The sequence below is a fragment of the Artibeus jamaicensis genome, unplaced genomic scaffold (assembly GCF_021234435.1).
Source record: "Artibeus jamaicensis isolate MK-2021 breed Jamaican fruit bat unplaced genomic scaffold, CSHL_Jam_final contig_233, whole genome shotgun sequence".
NCBI lineage: Eukaryota > Metazoa > Chordata > Mammalia > Chiroptera > Phyllostomidae > Artibeus > Artibeus jamaicensis.
In genome coordinates, this window is record NW_026521486.1 from 21,373,170 (window position 1) to 21,391,367 (window position 18,198).

The following is an 18,198-nucleotide window of genomic DNA, read 5'->3' on the forward strand; positions in this document are numbered from 1 at the left end:
TAACAACTGAGTTACCCAGCCAGGGCTTTAATAAGCTTTTGGGGGTTTTTTAAGCAGAAATTTACTTTTTTAAAAAATTAGACAATACCTAATAATTCACATGGTGTGGAATTTTAAATTTCAACAAGGACATGCTTCGAAAAGTGCCTTCCGAACCTGTGCCTGGCTACTTGGTCACAGGGGGAAGCAGTGTTCACAGTGTATTGAGTGTCCTTCTAGAGATAACATGGAGACATAACAGCCAAACACATGTTCTTCTTTTCCCCTTTTTTTACACAAATGATAGAAGTTTTTACCCACTGATCTACCGCCTTGCGGTTTTCACTCAACTATGTATCTCAGTGTTTTTTGATATTTGTATATAAGTAATGTATACTGCCTCAGAATTTTTTTTTTTTTTTTACTACATTGGGTCCCATTGTATGACTATACCATGAACTAACCAGTTATTCAAAGTTTAGTTTTTCCATACTTTTACTTGGCAAAGTTTTTAAACAAATGTTTGGAATAAGGTTGTGATTTTTTTTAATTTAAAAGCCTTATTTGAGTGTTCTGAAAACTATAGTTAAGCCTTGTCACTTCAGAAGTAGGAAAAGTGCCTGAGCTCCACCGTGACACCCTGGTATGTCCGTCACAGTTTTTTTTAAGGGCTGTGGTGACACTTCTCTGGGTGCTGAATTGGTGACAGGCTGATGTTCTTTTAGGCAAGCCATCGTGCTCACTCGAGAAGCCCTGGGCCACTTCCGGCAGTCAGAACCCTTCAGTCAGACGGACCCGGAGGAGGCGGAGGAGACCAGGTTCCTGAATCTCTTAGGAACTCTCTTCAAAGGTAATCACTTTTCCTTCTTTAGTCAACAAACAAAACATTTCAACTAGTCCTTACGGACCATTTACTTTATGCCAGACCCTGGCCTGGCTAACGGAGCCTGGTGCTAAGAGAGCCCAGAGAGGGGGAGGCAGTGCTTCTGGGCCAGAATGGAAGCAGCCCACGGGCCTAAGACTGATAGTCACAGGGTGTGAAAGGGTATTTCCAAACCGCCGAGAACTTTAGGAGTCTTTTCTTGAGAAATCAACCAGGATATTTTAGAATAGGTTCTAAATTTATATCTTTTTTTGTGGAAAGAAATATGCAGGGATGTTATGAGTGTTGGATTTCCCCATCCTGAACACTGTCTCACTCCCAGGTCCAGGAGCTTCCACACAGGAGAAGAATCCCCAGGGGTCCGCAGAGATCATGGGCCCAGGACAGGTGGGCTGCAAAGACAAGCCCAGTGAGCCGCAGCCTGAGCAGTCCGGGGGAAAGGACGCACTGGCGAAGCAAGAGATGCTGGTGCAGTACCTGCAGGATGCCTATAGCTTTTCGCTGAAGATTACAGAGGCCATCGGCATCATCAGCAAGATGATGTATGAGAACACAAGCACAGGTGTGGTGCGCCACAGTCCCTTTCTGTAAGGACTGGGTCTCAGGGTTGGGAAACCAGTCTTGTCCATATTTTATTGATATCTAGCTGCTCCTTTAAAAGGAAGGAATCCTTTTTTTCCACTTGCTCTGTATAGCCCCATGGAGCTCACCTGTTTCAATGTGTATAGTATTTCCTGACAGGGCATTATAGGAGGCAACAGACTCAGAGAAAATGAGAAATGCCTCCTCTGGCATGTTGCTATGTCAAGAAAGGTTCTGTCTTCGAGTTGGGGGGGGGGCAGTTTTGCCAAGCAGACAGGTGACATTTGTGTCTGTTCTCTCAGTGGTACAGGAGGTGATTGAGTTCTTTGTGACGGCATTCCAATTCGGGGTACCTCAGGCCCTGCTCGGGGTACGCCGCATGCTGCCTCTCATCTGGTCTAAGGAGCATGGTGTCAGGGAAGCTGTGCTTAATGCCTACCGCCAGCTTTACCTCAACCCCAAAGGGGACTCTGCCAGGTATGTGGGGGACTTTTGCCTTTGCTGACCTTTCTGAGGTCAGCTTCTCATAGGACGTTTCTAGTCTCCTGAAGGACTTGGGGGGCATCCTTCTAGAGTTCTGAACCTGTAGGCGGTAGGTCTGTAGGGCGCTGGTGTGGAGCTGAACTTTCCGTAAAACCCGCCCTAAGCAGCGTCTGACCTGCGGGGATAGCCCTGACCACCGGCTTGCCAGCCTCACTGTGTCAGTCCCCTGATGACCCCTGGTCTCTGCTCTTCCCGCAGAGCCAAGGCCCATGTTTTGATTCAGAATCTCTCCTTGCTGCTAGTGGATGCCTCAGTTGGGACTATTCAGTGTCTTCAGGAAATTGTAAGTGTCACTTTCTCTTTTTTCATTCAACTAGTATTCGTGACTACTCTGGTCAGCAATTTACTCAGCCTCACAAAGAGTAAGGTTATTTATCTCCAAGTCTCCATCTTAAAAGAAACCAGCAGTCTAGTTGGTAGCCAAAAAAACCAAAACACTCATCAAACAATGCAAGAGATAGATGATTCAGTGCCAGAATAAGGGGCCCAGGTAATGGTTATAATAGCAATAGTAATATAATGACACTGCATATGCACCATTCTTAGCACTTTCTTCATGTTAATGTGTTTAATCCTCACAACAACCCTGTGAAGTAGATAACTCTATTATAGACGTTTTATAATGGGAAATCTGAGGCACAGAGAAGTTAAAAAAGTCCGCTAGTTACAGACAGTTGGTGGCAGAGTTTGAGATTCGAACTCAGACAGAAGAGCTCAGAAAACACACCCTTACCTTTGTATGTTATACTGGTGAGCACAGGGTGGGGGAGAGAGCAGTGCAAGGTGGAATGGGCAAGGGAGGCTTCCCGAAGGTGGGAGGACTTAAGTTAGGTCTTGATGAGTAGGGTTCAGAGAATTCAAGAGAGGAGGGAAAGCATTTCAGACGGGACGCCAAGAAGGAGCACAGCCCGTGTTACAGAAAGAGGCAGATTCGTGTCTGGCTCAAAATTGTTATCTGGAAAAGATAATTAACCAGGGAGTATTCTCCCAGATTTAGTTGGAACTAAATTGTGATGTTCCTGGGTGCCTTTCAGGAATCTAGGACTTTAACCTTGTTATCCAGGGACACCAGCATTTTAGGCAAATTTGCCTTGAATGAAGCATTTGGATTATGGAGGCAAAGGTGGAGGTGGTGCTGGCCACGAGCTTCCACCAGCAGGAACACTGCTGCCAGCCACAGTTTTCTCCGGGCTGGGCAAGAGAAGAGCCTGGTGGTGGTGACTGACCACGAGATCCCATATTCTACCTTTTGGTCCGAGCTCCTAAAGCAGAAAAAGGAGAGAGGTTTCTAACTGATGAGCCACAGTGTGGCATGAGAAAGTAGGTGTCTGGGAAACTGATTCAGCAGTAGCGTACAAATTGGTAGGAGCAGAGACTAGGGACAGGAAGGACGACCCTGGAGGCTGCTCTAGGTGTGCCGTGACGGGACGGGGCTAGACTCTGGGGGTGGGAGTGAGAGCTATAGAATTTCACTTAATGGCCCTGGCTGGCGTAGCTCAGTGGATTGAGCGCAGGCCTGCGAACCAGACAATCACGGTTCGATTCCCAGTCAGGGCACATACTGGGGTTGCAGGCCGGTTCCCTGCAGGCCAATTCCCAGCAGGGGACGCATGAAAGGCAACCATACATTGATGTTTCTCTCCCTCTCTCCTTCCCTTCCCCTCTAAAGATAAATAAATAAAATCTTTAAAAAAAAACGACAAAAAAAAATACTTTAGAATTTCACTTAATGGAAGACAAGTGTTAAAGGAAGAAGAGGTAGGACTGAGTAACTGATTCATAGAAAAATGGGTAACAGTGAAATTTTAAGCACATGTGACTAAGACACTGTTGGTATCTACCACTGGCTAAATGAAAAGGCAAGGGAGGCCGATGCCTTCCATTTGAGAACTGTTAGGTTTGTGGTAACCGCAAGGAAACATACTAGAAAGCTCCAGAATGTGGTCAGAACTGTAGCGCCACATGGAGCTCAGCAAGCTCGGTTTCGGTAGGTGACCTTAGTGAATGTACTTATGAAGGCATGAGAGTAGAACAGCAGCAGAGATGGAAGTAGCTCCCCAAACCCTACTTTACATTTTAAGCCTCCTTCCTTTTCCATTCCTGAGTATCTCTTACCTACTTCAGATTCCCAGTAGTCTGTTGAGAGAAGTGGGCCCAGGATCAGGGCAGTTGTTAATTTTTAGCCTCAGCCTGCTTTTCTTTTTTCTCCAGCTCTGTGAATTTGTGCAGAAGGATGAATTGAAACCAGCAGTGACCCAGCTGCTTTGGGAGCGGGCAACTGAGAAGGTCCCCTGCTCTCCTCTGGAGCGCTGTTCCTCTGTCATGCTTCTGGGAATGATGGCAGGGTGAGGCCCAAACCCAGACGGGCGGTAGGATGAGAGGAAAGGAAGGTTCTGAGAAGGTTCCCTGTCCTTCAGTAATAGCAGTCAGACCCAGCCAAGCCCTGTGTTTGAGCGGGCTATCTACATGGGGAATGAAACATGAAAGTACCAGGACACCCTGCCTGGAGGGTGGAATCAAGCTCTAGCCATCCCACAGGGCTGGAGCTCTGTGGCTCAGTTAGTTGCAGCATCATCCCACAGACCAGAAGTTTGCGGGTTCGGTTCCCAGTCAGGGCACATGCCAGGGTTGCAGGTTTGGTCCCCGTTGGGGCACACAATGAGAGGCAGTGAATCAATGTTTCTCTCTCACATGGACGTTTCTGTTTCTCCCCCCCTCCCTTCCCCTCCCACTGGAAAAAATCAATAAGCATTCCTCCAGTGCGGGTAAAAATAAATAATGTAACCATTGTGGAAAAAAAATAGTGGAAGCAAAAGAGAAAGAGGGATTCCAAGGGGTGTCCCTGTGTCAGCGCCTGTCTGGTGCATTCCAAAGCTCTGGAAGCCCTGTGTTGGGTGTAGGCACCTGCCCACCCCCTTGGAGTCATCCCCCACACAGAGTCCTTTCTGGAATGAGCTGTACCTCCCTGGCTTCCTTCTCCTAGAGGAAAACCAGAAATTGTGGGAAGCAACTTAGAAACACTGGTGAACATAGGGCTGGATGAAAAGTTTCCGCAGGACTACAGGCTGGCCCAACAGGTGTGCCACGCCATTGCCAACCTCTCTGACCGGAGAAAGGTATGTGGGATAGTTACATCAGAATGAAGGAGAGTAGGTGGGGGTCCTTTTATCCACCCTTCACACACCACATGCTGTTCTCCTGTGCTCGACAGCCTTCTCTGGGCAAACGTCACCCTCCCTTCCGGCTGCCTCAGGAACATAGGTTGTTTGAGCAACTACAGGAGATGGTCACAAAAGGTGAGCTGTTGGGAAGGGCCTTGGGCAGAAGTGAGTCTTTTGTCTGCAGTGGGCAACTTCTCTCTTCTCCTACACAGGCTTTGTCCACCCAGACCCACTCTGGATCCCCTTCAAAGAGGTGGCCGTGACCCTCATTTACCAACTGGCAGAGGGCCCCGAGGTGATCTGTGCCCAGATGTTGCAGGGATGTGCGAAGCAGGCCCTAGAGAAGATAGTGGAGAAGAGCACCCCCCAGGGTGACCCAAGTACGTGGGCAAGAGGGTTGAGGGGTCCAGTGGGCAGCAGCCAGGCCAGAAGCTACTGCCACCACCACTTCTGCAACATCCCTGGCCCCCTCAGCCCACACTGTCACGTTTTTGTCACTGAGGTTGGCCAGTCGCCACCACCATTCCCCCAGGCATCTCTGGATTTTTTGGTAGTTTGTGTAGTCCCCGAGCAAGGAGATCAGTGGAAACAGGACATAGGTCCTGTGAGACTCACCTGTGTCTTTCCCTCCCTGCCTTGCCTCTCCCTCTAGAGGAGACCCCCGTGCTGTCCACCTTCCTGTTGATGAACCTGCTGTCCCTGGCTGGGGATGTGGCTCTGCAGCAGCTGGTGCATTTGGAACAGGCTGTGAGTGGAGAGCTTTGTCGGCGCCGCATTCTTCGGGAAGAACAGGAGAGTAAAACTAAGGAGCCCAAGGAGAAGGTGAATGGGGCGCTGGGCACTTGGGTTCATGTCCCAAGCGTGTCCCATAGCTGTTTCCGGTCATTCACATTTCCTTCCGGGGATCTGTGCTTCTTCCCTACTATTAAATGACATGAAGACAGCACTCTACCTCCTTGCTGCTACTGCTCTGGGAAAGATTAGCAAGAACAAAGATGGAACAGTCTGTCCATGATCACCCAAGAAGGAAAGTTTTAGGTAAATACAGAGCTTTTAGTTAAAGACCTCAGCATAAAATAGAGGCTCTGCCTGAGGCAGTGTTTGTTAGAACACACACACCCATCAGCTTTCATGACTGGGCCTGCCACCTGACAGGACCTTGTGCTTGCTCCACCAGAGGCACTGGTGTCTTGCAGATTTATGAGGCACAGAGCCTAACAGCAATGGGATAAGGTTCAGCCTTCTCTATGACCTTGAACCATTGTCCGGTGTGATTGATCTACCATATACAGAAAATTATTTACTTCTGTGAGGATGAGTTAAGAGATGTAGGACTATGCTTTGCAACTTAAAAACAAGTATATGACCTAGTTCTCTTCCTCTTTAAATCAGGAGTCCTTCCTTTCTACAGACACATTTGACAATTCTATGAATGGTTTTGCAGAATTCGCCTTTCCCCAGATCCATTCCTTTCAAGTGAAGGATAGCTGGAATCAGAACGGTTGTCTCTGATCACTCCTGCTCTCTGGCTCCCTTCCCATTAGAACACCAGCACTGAGGCCACCATGGAGGAGGAGATGGGGCTGGTCGGGGCCACTGCTGATGACACAGAGGCAGAGCTGATCCGAGGCATCTGTGAGATGGAACTGTTAGGTGGTAAGAAGAAGTGCTCAGTGATCTCCTCCCCAACTGAGGTAGCCTGTTGCAAACCTAGAGTTGTTCTTCCAACAGGTGAACAGGTACTAGCTGCCTTTGTTCCCCTGCTGCTTAAAGTCTGCAACAACCCTGGCCTCTATAGCAACCCAGAGCTGTGTGCTGCTGCATCGCTTACCCTTGGCAAGTTCTGCATGATCAGGTAGGCCCTGGGGTCGGTACCACCTTCCCAAGGAGGAAGGAGACAGTGTGATTTCCCTGACGATCCTCTCCTTGCCCTTAGTGCCACTTTCTGTGACTCCCAGCTTCGTCTTCTGTTCACCATGCTAGAGAAGTCCTCACTCCCCATTCTGCGGTCTAACATCATGATAGTTATCGGGGATCTGGCCATCCGCTTCCCCAACCTGGTGGACCCCTGGACACCTCATCTCTATGCTCGGTAAGAGACCCTTCACAATGCTTTAGCAGTCCCTGCCAGCTCAGGGAGGGCTTCATTAAGTCACTGGGAATTACTGAAACTGTATTTTCCCAGTCTTTAGGATTACCTTTCAACATCTGCTTAGTACTTGATCTGTATAGGCCCTGGCTAGGTATGACCCCAAAGCTATTGCCAAACTATCTAAAACTTTGGATAAAGCGTGGCCTCTGTATTCAATCCCAGCTTCCAACTCTAGACAGCTTTCTAACCACTTCTGGAATGGCATATAAGAAGGATGCTCGTTCCTGCCGAGGGCCTTTCCTGATTGTGTCAGGGTACAGCCCATGGCCTTGGTCCCAATGACTTGAGATTTTATTCCTAGCCTTCGGGACCCAGCTCAGCAAGTGCGGAAAACAGCAGGGCTAGTGATGACCCACCTGATCCTAAAGGACATGGTGAAGGTGAAAGGCCAGGTTAGTGAGATGGCCGTGCTGCTCATTGACCCCGCGCCTCAGATCGCTGCCCTGGCCAAGACCTTCTTCAATGAGCTTTCCCACAAGGTGAGAGGCAGAGAGACAGCTTAGGGTTTGCTGCCAAGGGAGCATGTGGGTCACCACGTATCTTCAACATAATTCTGTCTTACAGGGCAATGCCATCTATAACCTCCTTCCAGACATCATCAGCCGCCTGTCAGACCCCGAGGGAGGGGTGGAGGAACAGCCTTTTCACATCATCATGAAGTATGGTTCCCTGGGCCTTGGGGCATATTTTTCACCTGGCACAGGCTTAGCAGTCAAATGAACATGTACAGTCATGCACCGCTCACCAGGGACACTATCTGAGAAATGCGTTGCCGGGCAACTTTATCGCCATGCAAACACCACAGTGCGCACTTACACAAACCTAGGCTGTGCGGGACAGCCCAGTGCTCCCCGGCCACAGCCTGTACAGCACGTTGCAGAGCAGAAAACCACAGCAGGGGACATAAGGCACAAGAGAAAAGGGCACAGTCAAGACACGTGCCCAGGAGAGGGTGAGGCTACTGCCAAGGCAACACCGCACAATGTTGTACAGCAAACTTTTTTTTTTAGTAAATGCAAAGTGTACACTTTAAAATAATGATAAAAAGTATAATACACTCAGTACATAAACCCGTCAGTTTATTATCATTATCAAGTATGCACTGAACACAATTATATGGGCTGTACTGTATACGAGTGGCAGCACAGTGGGGTGGCTCACACCAACGCCACCACACTCACACGAGTGACATGTCACGCACGCTTCAACGTCAGGAACAGCAGTGACTTCACTGGGTGGCGGGAAGATTTCAGCTCCGTTATAATCACTCGGATCACCACCATACATGCAGTCCACCGAAATGTCACGACTATACTGAAATTCTAACTGCTGCTTTTTAAAGGTTTTATTTATTTACTTTTAGAGAGAAGGAGGGAGAAAGAGGAGAGAAACATCGATGTGTGAGTATTGCCTCTCTCGCCCACAACTGAAGACCCGGCCCACAACCCAGACGTGTACCGACTGGAAATCGAACTAGCCACCCTTCGGCTCTGCTACTTTTTACCTGTCTGGCCTTCAGCAACAACTAAACCTCTCTCTGCCTTTTTCTCCTGTATGAAATGAAGCAAGCCCTAACTGGTGTAACTCAGTGGATTGAGTGCCAGCCTACAAACTGAAAGGTCACCAGTTCGATTTCCAGTCAGGGCACATGCCTGGGTTGCTGTATGGGTCCCCAACTGGGAATGTGCGAGAGGCAAACCGATCAATGTATCTCACACATCAGTGTTTCTCTTCCTTTCTCCCCACCTTCTTCTCTCTCTAAAAATAAATAAAATCTTTTTAAACAAATTAAAAATAGAATAAAATGAGGCCAATAATATATACGCCTTAGTTCTTGAGAAGATTCAATATGGTAAAAGTTCCTGACATGGTGATAGGCACATAGTATTCTCTAGATGGCTGCTGTTTTTGTTACAAATTGCCATTCACAGCGGAAATACCTCAGGAGAGTGGGTGGGCCCTTCTCTGGGGTATGGGAGACATAGAGGAATAGTGAGGCAGCCATGGGCCGTGGCAGAGAAGATGCTTCTACTAAGTCAAGAGACTGACAGAAGGCTGGTGCTAGGGGAGGGTCAGGGGCTGGTGGTGGTGGGTTTGGAGCTGCCCTGAGCCATGGCATGTCCGCATCCCACCTCCCCGCAGGCAGCTGCTCTCCTACATCACCAAGGACAAGCAGACTGAGAGCCTGGTGGAGAAGCTGTGTCAGCGGTTCCGCACAGCCCGGTATGCTGCCTTCCTCCAAGGTTCCTTGTGTTGAGAGGGGCCTGCAGGGGAGAGCACCCTGGGGCTGGGGGAGACTAAGGGAAGATGGGCCTTTACTTGTTCTGTCCCTTGCTGCTCCTCACAAAGCCTTTCCCATCTCCAGAACTGAGCGGCAATACCGGGACCTGGCCTACTGTATGTCACAGCTGCCCCTGACAGAACGAGGCCTCCGTAAGATGCTGGACAATTTTGAATGCTTTGGAGATAAACTGTCAGATGAGTCCATCTTCGATGCTTTTTTAGCAGTTGTGGGCAAGCTGCGGCGGGGAGCCAAGCCCGAGGGCAAGGTGAGCAGCCCCCTGTGGGTTCCACGCCACCTCTCGCAGTCTGCTGCAGTGTTCTGAGGCTCCACATCCACATTCCCACCTTACTCATCCCCAGCCTAATGGCATCATGGAGCCAGACAGACCTAAGACCAGACCTTTCTGAACAGTTTTAGGTTCAAAGCAAAACTGAGTGGGAAGTATAGAGTTGGTCCCCTTGCCCCCCACACACGCATCCCCACCAAGGTGACAGACACATTGTTATCATCGATGAACCTCCATGGGTACATCATTGTCACCCAAAGTCCATAGTTTACATGGTTCACTTGCTGCTGTACATTCTATGGGTTTGGGCAAATGTATAATGACCTGTGTCCATTATAGTACCATACAGAATAGTCTCACTGCCCTAAAATTCTCTGTGCTCCCCATTCACCCCTTTCTCCCCACAAACCCTGGCAGTGGCCACTGATCATTTTACTGTTTCCACAGTTTTGCCTTTCCCTGAATGTCATATAGTTGGGAGTCATAAAGCATATACCCTCTCAGATGGGCTTCTTGTACTTGGTGATGTGCACTTAAGTTTTCACCATGTCTTTTCATGGCCTGTTTTCTTTTTAATCATAGAAATAACTGTATTTCCAAGCCTTGTCTTGATCTCTTTTTCCCCCAGGCTCTAATAGATGAATTTGAGCAGAAGCTTCGGGCCTGTCACACAAGAGGGTTGGATGCACTAGAGGAACTTGAGCTTGGCCAAGGAGATAGCCTGAAAACACCATCAGCCAGGAAACAGTCCTCTGGTATGTGAGGCAGCCCCATGGGTGGACCGACCAGCCCAGTTCTCTCAGAAACAGGTTCTTTATTTCCTCTTGGACTCGTGTCCTCTGCCTTCTCTAGTCTCTAGGCACCAGCACAGGGCTTCTGCAGCCTCGGACAATGACTTTGTCACACCGGAGCCCCGCCGCACTGCCCGTCGGCATCCAAACACCCAGCAGCTGGTTAAGAAAAAGAAACCCCCAATTGTCTTCTCGAGTGATGAGTCCAGTGAGGAAGGTATGGCCAGCCCAGAAGGAACGAAGCCTGTGGCGGTTGGGGGGAGGGGCTGGTTTTGATGGGGTCCTGCTGTGTAGATTCTCTCCACTGACTCCCCCCCACCCCCAGTCATCTTCCTCCCTGTATAGTTGGGTTTTATTTCTGCAGTGTGGTCTGGGCCTATCCCATTTGTTCTCTGAGATCTATTGTTCCCCATTGTTGTGACTCAGCTTTTTCTCACTCCTCCAAATCTTTATAGAGCTTTCAGCAGAGATGACAGAAGACGAGACACCGAAGAAAATCACTCCCATCCGCCGAGCATCTACTCGCAGGCACAGGTCCTAGGAGTTTGGCTTGCCTGTTCCCATCCCTGCTGTGCAGGGCATCTCATGGGGTGACCTTGAATTCCACTCCCCTTGTAAAATACTTGTTTGCCTGTTTCCTTGGGTTTTTAATACACAAATCATCTGTACAATGGAAGACATTTCTTTTAAACCAACCTACCTGAACTGAATTGAGCTTTTACTAGAATGTTTGCCAGTCCTTGTTTTTTTTATTGTTGACATTATTGTAGATGTCCCAATTTTCTCCTTGTTTTCTAATGAATAAATGTTTTATCTACTTTTAGACACCTTACCTCAGCTTGTCTTTGTTCCATCTTTCACATTAGCCCAGATGCAGGCAGCAGGTAGTGTTGTTAATCCAGAAAGAGGATGCGCCCATAAGTACTAGGGCCCATCTCAAGATCTGATAACTGCACGCTCCTCGGGCTTCATCCTTCCTGACCTCCCCCTGCCCCACCCTGCACGTGACAAGATTGCTCCACTGTGGAGAATTACGAAGTGTATAGTCTCCAAATCTGTGCTTAACGTGCAGGCAATTTTGCCCTCTAGTGGGCATCTGGAAACGTGTGGAGACCTTTTTTTGTTGTCACAACCTAGAGGGGAGCGATGCTACCAGCATCTACTGGGCAGAGGTAGGGAGGTTGCTAAATAATCTACAATGTACAGGACAGGCCTCCCAACTTTATTATTCGATCCCAAATGCCAAGTAGTATAAACTTGAAAAAAAAACCCGCAGTAAACCAAAGACTGGTTTCCACTGTGTCCTACCTCCACCCTACTTGTGCTTCTGGACAGATGACTGGCCTGCCTGTTGGAAGCTCAGACCGTGATCCCCTCTGGCTCTAGACTGTGTCTCTAGAAACTGTCTCTCTACCAGGGTCTCTTCACCATGTTACATGGCTGCAGGAAGTCCAGCCCCTCAGGTGCAGGGGTTGCTAGTGTGCAGCCACCTGAAGCCCACCACCCCTTCCACCTCTCCCAGTCCTCTCTGCTGAGTCACCTGGAACAGGAGAGACCAGCCTGCTGTCCTGACAACAGTAGACTGCATCAGTGGGAGCTAAGGTTTTGGGGGGCAGATTTTTGTTTTGACAGGACAGTAATGAAAAATGACAAGCATGAGGCAAAGAGGCAGCCAGTACTTCCGACACATGCTCTGGGTAGTGCAAGAGCTCAGAGGCGCTCCTACAGCCCTGGTCAGGGAAAGGGTTAATGGGCCCGTAGCAGCTGCATCTGTCCTCCACTTCCCCAGCCCACTCTGCAGGGTGGGTGCCTCCCACCTCCTCTCAACATTAGGTGCCCTCTGGCCCTGCTCTTGCTGTTTGTGAAAAGTCCTCACGAACAAGGGAGGGCAATCCCAGAAAGGGAGGGGACTAAGGCTGGAGTCGGGGTGCAGGACAGCGTGCTCTCTGCCTTTTAAGCAAAGGTTATCACCAGCTAAACTTAGCCACAGGCTTTTCGGCTAGAAAAGGGGGCTGGTGTCAGGTTATGCTGGGCCAGCAAAGAGGCCCCAGATCCCCGGCCGGCGCACCTGCTGATAGTCAATGTCCATTTCACTCCACCCTCCCCAAACCCCTTTTTTCCGAGTGCTCTCAGAACCAGCCCTCCCTCCATCCTCAGCGCCCAAACCTGGCGCAGCTGTGGATCCCTCCCTCTGCCTCACATGTGGACATGTGAGAAGGGGCTGGGGGCCTGTTCCTACCAGGTGCCCCCAAGACCTCCCAATCTTTTCCCTTTTCTGGACTCCTCGCCCTGCCCCCAACATCTCCTGCGCACAGCCAGTGAAGGCGAGTCCTTGGCTCTCGGGCTGGCCGGCACGACCCCGGATGGGGAGGGACTTCCGCCCTCACGTCCCGCTCTCTGCCCTGGGCTGGAGGGGATGAAAGGGACATTGTCTCCCAGCCTGGGTGGTGCTGCCCTCAAGTTTGCCAGGAGCGACTTTGTGGGAGACTCCCAGCAGTGATCCCATCCTCCCTCTGGGGCTTGGGCCAGGCCTAGGGGAGAGCCGCAGGGGCATACAGGGCCCGGCCTCTCTGCCCCAGTTACCGGGTCTCCCGGCGTCCCGAGCTGCAGGACGGCGCGACTGACCTTCAGAGCAGACGCCTCCGCCTTAACTTCCTTTCTTTCCAGGCCCCACTGCTCAGCAGAGCCTGCCCAGCACAGGCCCCCCAGTCCAGAGAGGCCGGGAGCCAGGGGAGGGGGCGGGGGAAGGGGGCTAAGGAGGGCCCCGCGGAGGCGCACTGGCCCCTCCCGGGCCTTTTCCTCGGCTCTTCCTGTGTCACTACCAAAGAGCCTCAAGAAGTTCCTCAGCCTTCCCGCCTCAGCTTGTAAAAGTAAGAGGGAAGGGGTGGCTGCGAGCAGTCGCCCGCCCCCCTGGGCTCCAGCTCCAATTCCACATCCCACCTGCTCCTAGTTCTCCCGTGTCAATCATGCTGCAAACCTAACGCTCCTAGCTCTTGCATGTCCTCAACTCTCACAAGGGCTCCGGGTCCTCGAGCCTACCGTCTGCAGCATGACTAGAGGCACGTCCCCCGCATCACCCCGGTCACTCAGTCCCCTCCCCCTCCGTCCCTAGCCCGCACGCGCGGAGCGTGCCCAGTCGAAGAACCAGGCAGGTCCAAAAGAAAAAGAGGGACACGGCTACTAGAGGTTTTACGGGCGCACGTAGCTCAGGCCTCCGCGCCCTTGGGCTGGGACTGGGCAAGCGGGAAGGAGGTGCTCCCGTCTCACCACGCCCCCGGCCACGCCCGGTTTCCATAAATTACGACTGCCGCCATCCCCCCGCGCTCTCTGCTCCTCCTGTTCAACAGACAGCCGCGTCTTCCTGGGCAGTGCCAGGTAAAAGTAAAAACAGGCAGGTGCCACGAGGGTCTCAGGGACATTACAAAGGAGCTGCGGGCGCGTGCGGGCCGGGGGGCGCAGTTGCGGGATTCGGTCCTCTGGGCTGGGGCCGCAATGCAACAGCGGAGGGAGACGTGCAGAGACGGAGGGAAGGGATGGTGGCCAAGATATGAGGGGGGTGAGGAGAAGCGCGGGGGAAGGTGGGGAGAGGGGAGGAGAGGACCGCATTCGAGCCTGGTGCCCTGATGCTCACCCTCCTTTCCCAGAAGCCTCAACCCTGAGACACGATGGTGAAGATCGGAGTGAACGGGTAAGTTAGGGGTGTGCAAGTCTTACCCTGACAGGGCCTCTGTAAGCGCCGGAGGGACGTGGGGGGATGGTCGTACCCTTCCCCCAAGGAGAACTCAAGGTCAGAGAGAGTTCTGACCCTGCGGAGGCTCTCAGAGGGCCTCTAGTCCCTCACCCCAGCTGTTGCGTCTCCTGTAACTCAGCCCCTGCGGGGACAATTCACCCGGGGCCTTCTCCACCCGCCCCAGAAAAGCAGGAGAGCCCCCAGTTCTGGCTTTGGATCCATCTCCTCAGTCCCCTAGTTGGGGCTTCTTTCTCTGCTTTCGCGCCCCGCGGGGTCACGTGCTGGGGAGAAGCCCCTCCCCCAGCCCCCTTTGCCCCACCTGGCCCCACAGCGTAGGGGATGCAAGAGGCACAGCTGCGCGCACACAGACGCACGCAGCCGGGAGGGCTCCTTTGCGGGAACCTAGCCGCCATGTTGCAACCGGGAAGGAAATGAATGAACCACCGTTAGGTAACCTCACTTACTCCAGCCTTCCTCCCTCCTTAACTATGACTAATCCTCCTCCTGCCTCAGTGGGGTGGAGTCGCCTTTATCCGGTAAACCTGGTGAGGCGAGGCTGTCCCGGTGTTGCTCTCCCAAAAGCTGGACCTCAGAACCGGGCCACATGCACTCCAGACCATCCTTAACCGGCCATCCAGATTCCCCCTCGGAGGGGATGTTTTTCGTAGGTGATCCTCTAATGAAACAAAAAAACGTGGCTTTATGGATTTTCTTCTTTTTTTTTCTGGGGTGGTGTGGTAGCTGTGGCTTAGTACCATGCTAGGGGAGCTGAGTCATGGTAGTTAGAAATTTTCACCATAAAATGGCTCCTGTAGCAGCAGCCCCTCCGCACCAGCTCCCCTTGAAATGCCTTCTGTAGATGCCTAGAACTCACGCAACCCTAAAGACCAGGTTGTAAAGGTCACTGGGAGGATTAGATGTCCGGGGGAGCCTTGGGATCCCTGCCCTTCTCCCCATTCCGTCTACCAGAAACCAGATCCTGACTCTACCCTAATCTGGGGTTAAATATAGCACCTGACCTTTCTGCAGCTGGGGGCCTGGCTTCCATGCTCCCACCTCTTTCCCTATACACAGACAAGTGTTGCTCCTACACATGATTTCTGGAAGGAAACTAGGAAGGACAGATGGCTTCATAATTAGAACCCCCGTGGGCTTAGAGGTTGAAAACAGCTAGTTTCCCCCATCACCTTCCCTTTTGTAGGAGGGACTTAGAAAAGGGGTGGGCTTTCCCCATCCAGTTATCTTCTGACCTTTACTCTTGCCCTTTGAGCTCCATGTTGCTGAGTGTACACGCCTTTGCTCCGTAGGGGGTGTGGCCTGAAGCTGGGCAAAATAGGAGCAAGCATTCCTGGGGCACAGAGAGTGGGGGTGATGAATGGCATGTGCTTAGTATGTGGGTGGCTGTAGCAGTGCCCTGCACTGTCACTTGAAAGATTTCAGAGGATTGGGGGGTCAGGCAAGTCTTTGGGCCTAATCACTATTCAGACAGGATAGCCTTCATTTTGTGGCCGTGCTATGGATTGCTGCCTTTTGAAAACAGGGTGGCCTGGTAGGATTGCTGGAGGGAGATAAAGTAGTAGACCTTTTGGGACTTTCTGGTGGCAGGGATGTACCATCTTCCCCTGAAAGAGGGTGAGTGGGTCACAGGCTACTTACACACCCAGGAGAATTATCAGCACCCTCCTTCTCACCTCTCTATCCCTCAGATTTGGCCGTATTGGGCGCCTGGTCACCAGGGCTGCCTTTTACTCTGGCAAAGTGGATGTTGTCGCCATCAATGACCCTTTCATTGACCTCAACTACATGGTGAGTATGTGTTGCCTTCGCAGTGGGTGTAGGAGGCAGAGGCTGGCTGGTGAGCAGTCCCCTGATGCCCTCATTTGTCCCTCCAGGTCTACATGTTCCAGTATGATTCTACTCACGGCAAGTTCAAAGGCACAGTCAAGGCTGAGAATGGGAAGCTTGTCATCAATGGAAAGTCCATCTCCATCTTCCAGGAGTAAGTGGAAGGAGAGGAAGAAATTTGTTCTGGGGGAGGTGCTAAGATGGGGTGACCACCCTAGGGGACATGGTACTCATGTCCTTGAACTTTGTTTTACCTTCCATTGCAGGCGAGATCCCGCCAACATCAAATGGGGTGATGCTGGTGCTGAATATGTTGTGGAGTCCACTGGTGTCTTCACCACCATGGAGAAGGCTGGGGCTCACTTGAAGGGTGGAGCCAAGAGGGTCATCATCTCCGCCCCTTCTGCGGATGCCCCCATGTTTGTGATGGGTGTGAACCAGGACAAGTATGACAACTCCATGAAGATTGTTAGGTAAGCATGGCAGAGGGATTGAGATGAGGTTGGCTGGTGCCGCAGGTAAAGGGCCTGTTTGCCCCTAACCTGCCTCTCTCTTTTCAGCAATGCCTCCTGCACCACCAACTGCTTGGCCCCCCTGGCCAAGGTCATCCATGACAACTTTGGCATTGTGGAGGGACTCATGGTAAGGTGGGGGAAGTGACCAGAGCACATTCATTTCTCATCCCTCCTCACAACACAGCCGGGGGGGGGGGGGGGGGGGGGGGCGTGGCTCTGGAAAACGTGGATCCCTAAGGATTGACTCAGGTTACGACATCCCCTTTATTTCTCCCAGAGGTGGGGAGGGAGGTTGAAGGGCAGGCAATGAGCACTGTGCAAGGACTTCATTCCATCCTCCATGTCCCCAGACCACAGTCCACGCCATCACTGCCACCCAGAAGACCGTGGATGGACCCTCTGGCAAGCTGTGGCGTGATGGCCGAGGGGCTGCCCAGAACATCATCCCTGCTTCCACTGGTGCTGCCAAGGCTGTGGGCAAGGTCATCCCTGAGCTGAACGGGTGAGGCTTCTTGCTGCATTTCCAGGCATGGGGACTGGGGAGCCGGGAGCTGGTGCTGACCTGGTTTCTCTTTGCAGGAAGCTCACTGGCATGGCCTTCCGTGTCCCCACCCCCAATGTGTCAGTTGTGGATCTGACCTGCCGCCTGGAGAAAGCTGTAAGTGTGGGTTTGAACAGCTTTGATGGCTGGGGGCTTGTCTCCAGTAGGATGGTGGCAATACCAGAACTTCAATAACCATGTTGATTTCACCTCGTTAGGCCAAATACGATGACATCAAGAAGGTAGTGAAGCAGGCATCTGAGGGCCCCCTCAAGGGCATCCTGGGCTATACCGAGGACCAGGTAGGTACTGATAGGATGGGGAGCTTGGTGTCCACACAGCCCCACTGAGCAAGACTGGATTCCCACACTTGCCCTTCTCCTTTCCTCAGGTTGTCTCCTGCGACTTTAACAGTGACACCCACTCCTCCACCTTCGATGCTGGGGCTGGCATTGCCCTCAATGACCACTTTGTCAAGCTCATTTCCTGGTGTGTGGCTGCCCTGGGGGACAGGGTTTAAACTGATTGGGGGTCTGGCGCCACCTGGTGGCTAGATCAGAAATATAACCCTAACTATGTCTCCCCTTCCAGGTATGACAATGAATTTGGCTACAGCAACAGGGTGGTGGACCTTGTGGTCCACATGGCTTCCAAGGAGTAAGAGCCCCATGGACCACCAGCCCCAGCAACAGGAAGAGACCCTCACCTGCTGGGGAGTCCTTGCCCCAAATTGATCCCCCAACATGCTGAGTATCCTGACCTCCAGTTTCCATCCAAGACCCCCCTGAAGAGGGGAGGGGCTTAGGGAGCCCTGCCTTGTCATGTACCATCAATAAAGTTCATTGCACCCAGCCAACTCTGCTTTATCTTATTTCAGGGTCAAGGACAAAGGGGAAAGAAGCTGGG

The 18,198-nt window shown here is 51.6% G+C and overlaps 2 protein-coding genes and 1 long non-coding RNA gene across 9 annotated transcripts in view; 2 read left to right on the plus strand and 1 right to left on the minus strand.

Moving 5' to 3' along the window:
- The window catches only part of NCAPD2 (non-SMC condensin I complex subunit D2), a 26,883-nt gene extending 15,390 nt beyond the window's left edge, over window positions 1–11,493 (plus strand). For 2 of the 5 annotated variants that reach the window (XM_037160117.2, XM_053661525.1), the window contains exons 14-32: window positions 705–829; window positions 1,185–1,424; window positions 1,747–1,921; window positions 2,186–2,270; window positions 4,199–4,332; window positions 4,971–5,103; window positions 5,199–5,283; window positions 5,361–5,528; window positions 5,801–5,970; window positions 6,693–6,804; window positions 6,880–7,003; window positions 7,085–7,240; window positions 7,602–7,779; window positions 7,865–7,959; window positions 9,443–9,523; window positions 9,666–9,849; window positions 10,499–10,625; window positions 10,723–10,878; window positions 11,117–11,493. In XM_037160117.2, coding sequence (XP_037016012.2) covers window positions 705–829; window positions 1,185–1,424; window positions 1,747–1,921; window positions 2,186–2,270; window positions 4,199–4,332; window positions 4,971–5,103; window positions 5,199–5,283; window positions 5,361–5,528; window positions 5,801–5,970; window positions 6,693–6,804; window positions 6,880–7,003; window positions 7,085–7,240; window positions 7,602–7,779; window positions 7,865–7,959; window positions 9,443–9,523; window positions 9,666–9,849; window positions 10,499–10,625; window positions 10,723–10,878; window positions 11,117–11,202 — 2,614 coding nt within the window. In that variant the 3' untranslated portion in view covers window positions 11,203–11,493. Of the gene's footprint in view, window positions 1–704; window positions 830–1,184; window positions 1,425–1,746; window positions 1,922–2,185; window positions 2,271–4,198; window positions 4,333–4,970; window positions 5,104–5,198; window positions 5,284–5,360; window positions 5,529–5,800; window positions 5,971–6,692; window positions 6,805–6,879; window positions 7,004–7,084; window positions 7,241–7,601; window positions 7,780–7,864; window positions 7,960–8,663; window positions 8,701–9,442; window positions 9,524–9,665; window positions 9,850–10,498; window positions 10,626–10,722; window positions 10,879–11,116 lie in introns of those variants that run through there. The other 3 variants (XM_037160114.2, XM_053661526.1, XM_037160115.2) reach the window with 3 other exon arrangements.
- The window catches only part of LOC128626826 (uncharacterized), a 26,748-nt gene extending 13,013 nt beyond the window's left edge, over window positions 1–13,735 (minus strand). The window contains exon 1 of the long non-coding RNA XR_008390888.1: window positions 13,287–13,735. This is a non-coding gene — a long non-coding RNA (uncharacterized LOC128626826). The remainder of the gene's footprint in view (window positions 1–13,286) is intronic.
- Window positions 13,736–13,928: 193 nt separating this feature from the next.
- On the plus strand, window positions 13,929–18,148 carry GAPDH (glyceraldehyde-3-phosphate dehydrogenase). 3 transcript variants are annotated; one of them, XM_037160118.2, is made up of 11 exons: window positions 13,929–14,036; window positions 14,306–14,349; window positions 16,098–16,197; window positions 16,284–16,390; window positions 16,503–16,709; window positions 16,797–16,878; window positions 17,102–17,253; window positions 17,331–17,409; window positions 17,511–17,594; window positions 17,684–17,781; window positions 17,884–18,148. In XM_037160118.2, the coding sequence occupies exons 2-11, from the start codon at window positions 14,327–14,329 to the stop codon at window positions 17,951–17,953; spliced, it is 1,002 nt and encodes a 333-aa protein (XP_037016013.2). In that variant the 5' UTR covers window positions 13,929–14,036; window positions 14,306–14,326; the 3' UTR covers window positions 17,954–18,148. The 3 variants fall into 3 exon arrangements, with proteins under 3 accessions (XP_037016013.2, XP_037016014.2, XP_037016015.2); XM_037160119.2 differs by having other exon boundaries at window positions 13,941–14,036; window positions 14,309–14,349; XM_037160120.2 differs by having other exon boundaries at window positions 13,965–14,052.
- The last annotated feature ends 50 nt before the right edge of the window (window positions 18,149–18,198 follow it).